Genomic DNA, 7,614 nt, shown 5'->3' on the forward strand with positions numbered 1-7,614 from the left:
GTAGATTGATCTAACCTCCGAGAGCTCCAGAATGTCGTAGAAATTCTCCAAAGGCAGCTTCTGATACGTGACCCCATGGGGGGTTACCCTATAGCTATAGATAAGATAGATAAGAGCTATAAAAGAGCTCTGCCAGGCCAGAATAGCTGACCTGGCCATCCTTTCCCAATACAACAATTCACACCCCATATGCACTCGCATCAAATCTTGATGCGTGCACCTAGGGGGGAGGATGCTACAATGCAGCAGTGCGTAACGTTATAGTATCTAATTGAATGGGATTCACCTAACCAGTGGGTCCCCCTACCTTTTCGTATCAGCTTCCCAAGATTGCCAAGGACGGGCCTATTCCGCTCACCCTCTGTCAGAGAACTGAATGCTACAGGCACAGGTGGGACACTGGTGGGGCCCCGGTGTAGGGACGTGCGAGTCATGACCTAATATGGAAGTCTTGGTATACGGAACAATCGGAGGAACTAGTGCTCTACGGCTCCGACTCCGGGCTCTAGCTATCTATGTAAGGGGCGGGTGTCCGGGAAGAAGATAGAGAGGGTAGAGATCAATGAACCATCGTGGGCACCCCTACCTGAGACTACCGTGACCGCCAGTGACCACCCGGTGCTACGTAGGAGGGACGCCCATCACTCCCCTTCACTCTGTACTATTGCCTTCGGCCTAGCCGTACCCTGACACCCTCTTTCTGGGGAGACGAAAACTTTCTGGCGGCCATCTTCGCTCTAGCTCTCTCCTGTCGAATTCCTCTCCAAGTGTAAGTGTTTTAACCCAAGTGGCTGAGTTTGAGAGGGCTCTTGTAACTCCAACACCAGGTTTTGTAAAGTTCAAGCCTCTGGTCTAGCACCTGGATAAGATCCTGCTTGATCTTGTCCGCAAAGGGATCGAGTTTTCTTGATATCGGCCTCATAGTTCGAGCATCGATACCCGCCTTCTTGTGCTCCACGGTGTCCATGGAGTCATCAGTACCTCGCTTCTCGGCGACTTCGCTGTCTGAGGACTCATTGGCTTGATCCTCCGTCGGCTTAACCCGTAGATGGTGCATACAAAACAGAAAACCTGAGAGGTGAAGAAAGGTAGAAGGCATGGAAGGGACAGAAGCAGACCGAAACAAAGAGCGGGGTGACAATAACCATAATAGGCTTTGCAAGTCGAAGTGCTGGTAGAGGAGTGCAGCCGCTACCGGCAAGAGGGACAACTGTCGTCAACGATGAGTTTGATCTGACGAAGTGGACGGAGGAGAAGACCTTTTGGTAGCCAGAAGTAGCCGCGATGAAGCACAGTTTGCAATATAGCTGATCAACCGTTCTGATAGATGCACTGCGGCTTGGAAATCGTTCTGCCCAATGGAGAGCTCATCCGCACTGGCATGGGCGCTATGCCTGACCCTTCAGCAAAGTCTTCTGCAGGGACGCCGGACGAGCAGCCTGGCAACCGCTGCTGGCAGGTAAGTCAATCCATCACTTGCAAATCTTTCCCAGGTCACAATGAACAATGAACTGATACCCGCCTCAGCTTTTCAACTACGGCTTCGGCCCCTACCACGATGGCATCTTCTCCCAGAGCAACTACGGCGTCGTGGTCAAGATGGGCATGTGGCTGATGCCCAACCCGGGCGGCTACCAGCCCTATCTCATCACGTTTGAGAAGGACGACGACCTGCCCAAGATCGTCGAAATCATCCGCCAGCTGCGTCTGGCCATGGTGCTCCAGAACGTGCCCAGCATTCGCCACATCCTGCTCGACGCCGCCGTCTAGGCGCCAAGAAAGAGTACAAGGACGTCAACCGACCCCTGACCGAGGAAGAGCTCGTCGCCATCCAGAAGCAGCTCAACCTCGGCCGCTGGAACTTCTACGGCGCCCTCTACGGGCCAGAGGTTATTCGCAATGCCGGTTGGGAGGTCATCAAGGGCACGTTTGGCAAGATCGAGGGGTCTAAGTTCTACTGGCCCGAGGAGGGCAAGAAGTCTCCTGGTGTTCTGGATATCCGCTCCAAGACTCTGTGCGGTATTCCGACTACTGATGAGCTGAAGTGGGTCGACTGGCTACCCAATGGCGCTCATTTGTTCTTCTCGCCAATTTCGGAAATCACCGGTGATGCCGCCAACCACCAGTACTCCATCACCAAGAAGCGTGTTATCGAGGCCGGCTTTGACTTCATTGGCACCTTTACGATTGGCATGGTGAGTTCTTCTTCTTCCATTTGTCGATGAAAATATTTTGCAGGAATGGACTACTGACGCTACTTCGCCCCAGCGCGAAATGCATCATATCGTATGCCTCGTTTTTGATCGCGAGGATGCCGTCCAGCGGGAAAAGATGCAGAAGCTGATCAAAGTCCTTATCACTGATTGTGCTGCCCACGGCTGGGGAGAGTATCGAGCTCACTTGGCGCTCATGGACCAGATCGCCGATACCTACAGCTTTAACAACCACTCGCTGTTGAAATTAAGCGAGACGCTCAAGAACGCTATTGACCCTAACGGAATCTTGGCTCCTGGAAAGGTGAGGAAATCTCAGTGCAAAAAGGCTGTGCTATCTGACTAATCCCCCTCACAGAACGGTGTCTGGCCGAGTAACTACAATAAAGCCGAGTGGAGGCTTCTTTGATTTGATCCGTTTGCTCATATAGTTTTCACCGAGATCTAGTGAGAAATTGAATCAGAGAGGTGTATAGGATATACACAGTCGGATATTGGCTTTTGATTATGCCGAAAATGATCAATTAAAGAATGGGACTATGACATGAGACATGCCGAGTTAGAATCAAGTAGGCAAAATAGTTGGATGGAAATTAGAAAACCAAACTTTACAAACTCAGAGCACAGTGAACAGCTCAGGGGTAAAATGTGATCAAGAAAAACCGAATATCCAAGCCATCCATGTGGGGAGAGTTTGGTCAGCCGATTTGCCTCATTACCAGCAACCAAAAAGAGTTCCCCATCTTGCCCCTGCTCATGTTTTCCGCCTTCCTTGTACTATTCACAGACATGTTTTCTCCCATGCGATCCTTGCGTGATGTGATCTCCATTGCTGCCAGATGTTTAGCCCCTGCTTCCCAAGGTTGCGGGAAAACTAGAACGGTGCCCTTCATTGGTATTGACGAAATCATGTCTAGAAGAAATTCATTCAGGACCTTTAGCAACGCAGCTTGACATCATATATCCATACAGCGTGCGTGGCACTTTTTTAATAAACACATATAGCTACCGAAGGCTCACTCATAAATTGACCAAAGGACCTCTGGCAATGTGTACGGTCTTGTTTGTGAGCGGCTAAAGTTGCCAAAGGCAACAAAACGATGTTTATCGACGAGTTCAAATGACAAACAAGGCACAACCGAGAGTTTGCACGAAGGAATATCCACTTTAGTTGCAGGAAATTGACGGAAAGATCTATATGAGGCACTCGGGGATCATGGCTTAGCGTTCGCTTCTGGAGTGGTGCTAATCTCGAGGATCACGGACGGTCGAGGAGCTGGTTCAGGAGCTGCTATCACTGGGCACGTTCGAGCCATTTCTCTCGCCAGATTCATTCGAACTTCGTACCATCTTTCATGAGACGTAGCAGTTGATCTTTCTCAACCCAGCTTCTTGTGGGCTATTGACGAACAGATTTGTTGGGAGGTGCTGTCACCGACCACGATTGTAGTTCTACATCCTGTACCATCAACACGCGGACCTGAATTGCCTTTCGAAGGACTGGATTTGATGCTCTGAAGCTGTTTACCCTAAATACTAGGAGCTCCTCGTGTGTTGTTGAACGCGATCTCGTTTTTCGTTTTGTGATTTGTCCAAGTTACGTTTGTTGGCTGGCGCTTGGTAACCGTCGCCGCTCCCGAGACCTAATCGTACGAATAATCTTCTTCATCCAGCCATTTCCGATTTCTGAAATTTAGTGGACCATGCTGATCCTCTTCAAATAAAAAACCTTGCGCGTTTGCACGTGCTGCAGTAATCACAGAGTATAAGTATCTTCTTGTGATTTCTGCCTTTGATTCGTCGTCCTCACTTCCTCCACTGTGACGCCTCGAACCTTCTATTATCATCCTCATCATTTTCCACGCTTCGTTATTATATTCTTAGGGTTTCTAGTCGCTTCAGCTCTACCTATGTCCGACAACAGAGGTTGTCCTTTAATCTTCTCATCCACCTCGAACCCTCGAACCCATCGCCTGTCCCTATATTTACTCAATTCGTGAGACGAAGATGTCATTCAGCTATCTATTCGAGTATCTTCTTCTGTTCATATTAGTCGGGAAACCCACCATGAAATGGTCGCCATAGGGCGTATAACCAACGCCATGCTCAATGCAGTTGCCCAAGACTGAGCCGCCACCCAGATCCGGAACATCGACCCACAGCTTGTCATTGAGTTTCTTCTTAACCAGATGATTGTAGAGATCAGTATACGACACACCAGGCTCGAGCAAGCAGTAAGCATTCTGCTCATTCACCTCGAGGACCTTGTTCATATTTCGACCCATGTCCAAGCCCACGCTACCGGGAACACGGGGTGCTGCACCTCCGTATCCGACATTGCGGCCGATGGAGAACGGCCAGATGGGCATCTTGAACTCGTTACACAACCTCATGACGGCCTGCACTTCGGTCACCTTGCGAGGCGCCACCACGGCCGAAGCAATGAATTGGTCCTTCTCGAACATATGGAACATGTCGTGCGCCTTGGACGGGTCAAGGTACGACTTCTTGTCGAGCTCCTCGACCTTGGAGATGACGGTTACATTTTCGGCGCCCACAATCTCGGTTGCACGTTTCACGTATAACTCGAACTGAGTAGCGTCCACGCCGGGTGGGAGCTTAAGAGGGGTTGCGAAAGACATTATGGAGGATATTGGGGAAGAGAGAGGGAGATCTTCGAAATTGGAGAAGAAAGTGCTCGGCAGCAACATGACGTGGTTGACGGGCAGTTGGATCTATTTGTATTTTGTGCTCGCCAACATCATTTTCTGATCAGCCTATTGCCGACAGATGTATCGTTATACGCCGCTTGTTGTGTAGCTGATGCGAGTGCATATGGGGTGTGAATTGTTGTATTGGGAAAGGATGCCAGGTCGGCTATTCTGGCCTGGCAGAGCTATTTTATAGCTCTTATCTATAGCTATAGGGTAACCCCCATGGGGTCACGTATCAGTAGCATTTGCTCTAGTACAAGTCACTTCAAGCCCGTGTTGAGTTGAGGGGCAGTGTCGCCGTCGACATCGAGTGCTTGGACCAGTGATATCAACACGAGTGGACTCGGGAGCCAATGGCTCCTTCATTGTAGAGACATAGAAGACAGCAACAGGTCATGATCTCCACGATCCGTTGAGGAGCAAAGTGAAACGGTTGTACCCGACGATCCGTCGACCTGATGGGCTTGATGCAGTGCGCGAAAGACGGGAGGGGCACTTGCCTCTGGGGATTCCACATGTTCCACCTCGTCTCGATGGACGAGCCTAAAATGGCCTGACGCAGTTTCATAAATCGAGCAAAAACTGAAAGGGCGATTTCCAAAGGTTTTCTTCTCAATCCCCTGTTCTGTAGCCAGGGATGATGCATCTAGGGTGGGAAACGATCCTATCCCTCTTAGCGTTACTGATCATGCCCTTAATGCTCAGCTGTGGATCTGGTCCCAGGAAGTCTAGACTTATCACTCCACATGGATCCCGGGGCCGGGGCCGGCAAGGACTGGGGCATATTTAATCCATATTTGTATTAGGGTAAAACATGGGGGAGGGGCGGGGGCGATCTTTATTACAGCGTCTTTCCGTCGCATCAATGCATGCCGGGAGTGCACATACGAGTTACACTCCCCCCCTGTTGCCAAGATGACATGTGGGTCTTTAGTGGAGCATAGAGTGGCGTGTGCGTAATAAGTTGAAGATCGATCAGTGATCAATTGACAGTTTGGGTGTACCCACTTTTCCAAATCCAGACTAGTGGCCTCTGGCAGAATTAGCCCCACATCTCTAGCAACCTATCAAAACTTTCGTCAGCCCACAATCTTTCCTCTATTTCATACGTATCTCACACCCTATCACCAACTGGACTGCCAACTAGCGCCCATCCATCAGCTATTTATCTACCATCGGTTATAGCCATGGACGCGTACAAGCAATCCGTAAGCTACTCGACGCGATTAATCAAGGGTGTTTTGCTAACTAATCGTATAGGCCGCGTACCAGACGTACAAGAGCTGGGCCATTCGTCCTGCTGGGTTCCCGGCCTTCCCTGAAGTGACTGCCAAAGATGACCAGGGCAAGGTACGGTTGCTAATCAATGACTGATCAGTTATGAATCGATTAATAGATTGGAAGGCTTCTGACTTTCATCGATAACTTCTTCGAACAGCGTTAAATCATCAAACCGATTGCGGCATTCGATTCCTAATGACCGTTTACGTCGGACAGTGACCTCGCATCGCACGCGAAGCGAGGACGCAAGCGATGGCGGCGCCGATGGTGATTGACGGGGGACGGGCGGGACTCGAACAGAGTTTTCACCACCCCCAGGTCAACGAAAGTGCCCACGCACTGAACGTGGAGCGCATCAGCAGCAAAAACGCAAAGAGGGAAGACATCGACAGAGAACGAGAAAAAGTAGAACAAGAGATTGCCGACTTGGTCCCACATGAGAAGGTTGAGGTCATGGGGGGTTTGATGGAGCGTTGGCTGGGGGTGAAACTGGCCGGCAGGACGCTGGAGGGGGCCGACAGACCCGCCACACATGCCGACGTACTGGCAGTGACTCTGGCCCTTGCCGAAATTCCTGCGGCGATCCAGACGATGGTTGAGAAGACCATGCAGGATACGGTGAAGAACATGGCCTTGCCTACAACTCGATCCTGGGCCTCAATCGCCTCAGGATCGGCCCAGGGACGGGGGCCCGGTGAAGCCCCAGTGTGGCAGCAGCGGGTTGTAGTGCCCCAGCGAAGGGAGAGAGAGGTAGTGATCCGGGGGACAGAGGACCCTAATATGAAGAACAGATCGGCGGCTGAGGTCGTAAAAGCGGTGAACAGTGCACGCGGCAGCACCGATGCAGTGGCGGCCCGCAGGCTGCGCAGTGGCGATACCGTAGTGACGTTTAAGCAGTCGGCCTCAGCGGCGACCACGGACAGCAGGTGGGTGCGTAGTGCCTTCGGCGATAAGGCACTTCTCAACCGCAGAGAAGTTGCAGTGATCGCGAAGGGGCTGCCTGCGAAACGGCTGCGAGAGGTCCACGACGAGAGCCAGCTACTTAAAGACCTGAAGCGGGACAATACAAAGCACCTCTCTAAGGCTAAAAGAAACCTCCCCCGGGCGCCGCAAGCACCGTATGCGGCCCTGATACTACACGTGGATAGCGTGGAGGCGGCGATGGAACTATGCTCCGAAGGGCTTATTTGGGAGGCCCAGATATTCGATTGCGAGCCGTACGACGGCAATCTTCGGGTTCGGCAGTGCTACCAGTGCTACGAATACGGCCATATCGCGAAACACTGCAAGAAGACGGCGCGTTGCGGCGTCTGCGCTGCAACGGCACACCCAGGGGGTGAAAAAGACTGCCCCGAGAAGGCACCTAGCGGCAAAAAACGTTGTGTGAACTGCAAAGGGAAGCACAC

At 51.4% G+C, this 7,614-nt stretch overlaps 2 protein-coding genes across 2 annotated transcripts; one reads left to right on the forward strand and one right to left on the reverse strand.

Moving 5' to 3' along the window:
- Positions 1-1,327: 1,327 nt before the first annotated feature.
- On the forward strand, positions 1,328-2,622 carry BCR38DRAFT_489922 (FAD-linked oxidase-like protein; the record flags this gene model as incomplete). Its single annotated transcript, XM_040864461.1, has 5 exons — positions 1,328-1,459; positions 1,528-1,705; positions 1,771-2,195; positions 2,269-2,517; positions 2,572-2,622. The coding sequence occupies 5 exons, from the start codon at positions 1,328-1,330 to the stop codon at positions 2,620-2,622; spliced, it is 1,035 nt and encodes a 344-aa protein (XP_040710668.1).
- A 1,613-nt stretch (positions 2,623-4,235) lies between these two features.
- Positions 4,236-4,855, reverse strand: BCR38DRAFT_489923 (uncharacterized protein; the record flags this gene model as incomplete). Its single annotated transcript, XM_040864462.1, has 2 exons — positions 4,236-4,253; positions 4,313-4,855. 2 exons carry the CDS (start codon positions 4,853-4,855, stop codon positions 4,236-4,238), a joined length of 561 nt encoding a protein of 186 aa, XP_040710669.1.
- Positions 4,856-7,614: the final 2,759 nt, after the last annotated feature.

This window comes from Pseudomassariella vexata (genome assembly GCF_002105095.1).
Source record: "Pseudomassariella vexata strain CBS 129021 chromosome Unknown BCR38scaffold_19, whole genome shotgun sequence".
Lineage (NCBI taxonomy): Eukaryota > Fungi > Ascomycota > Sordariomycetes > Amphisphaeriales > Pseudomassariaceae > Pseudomassariella > Pseudomassariella vexata.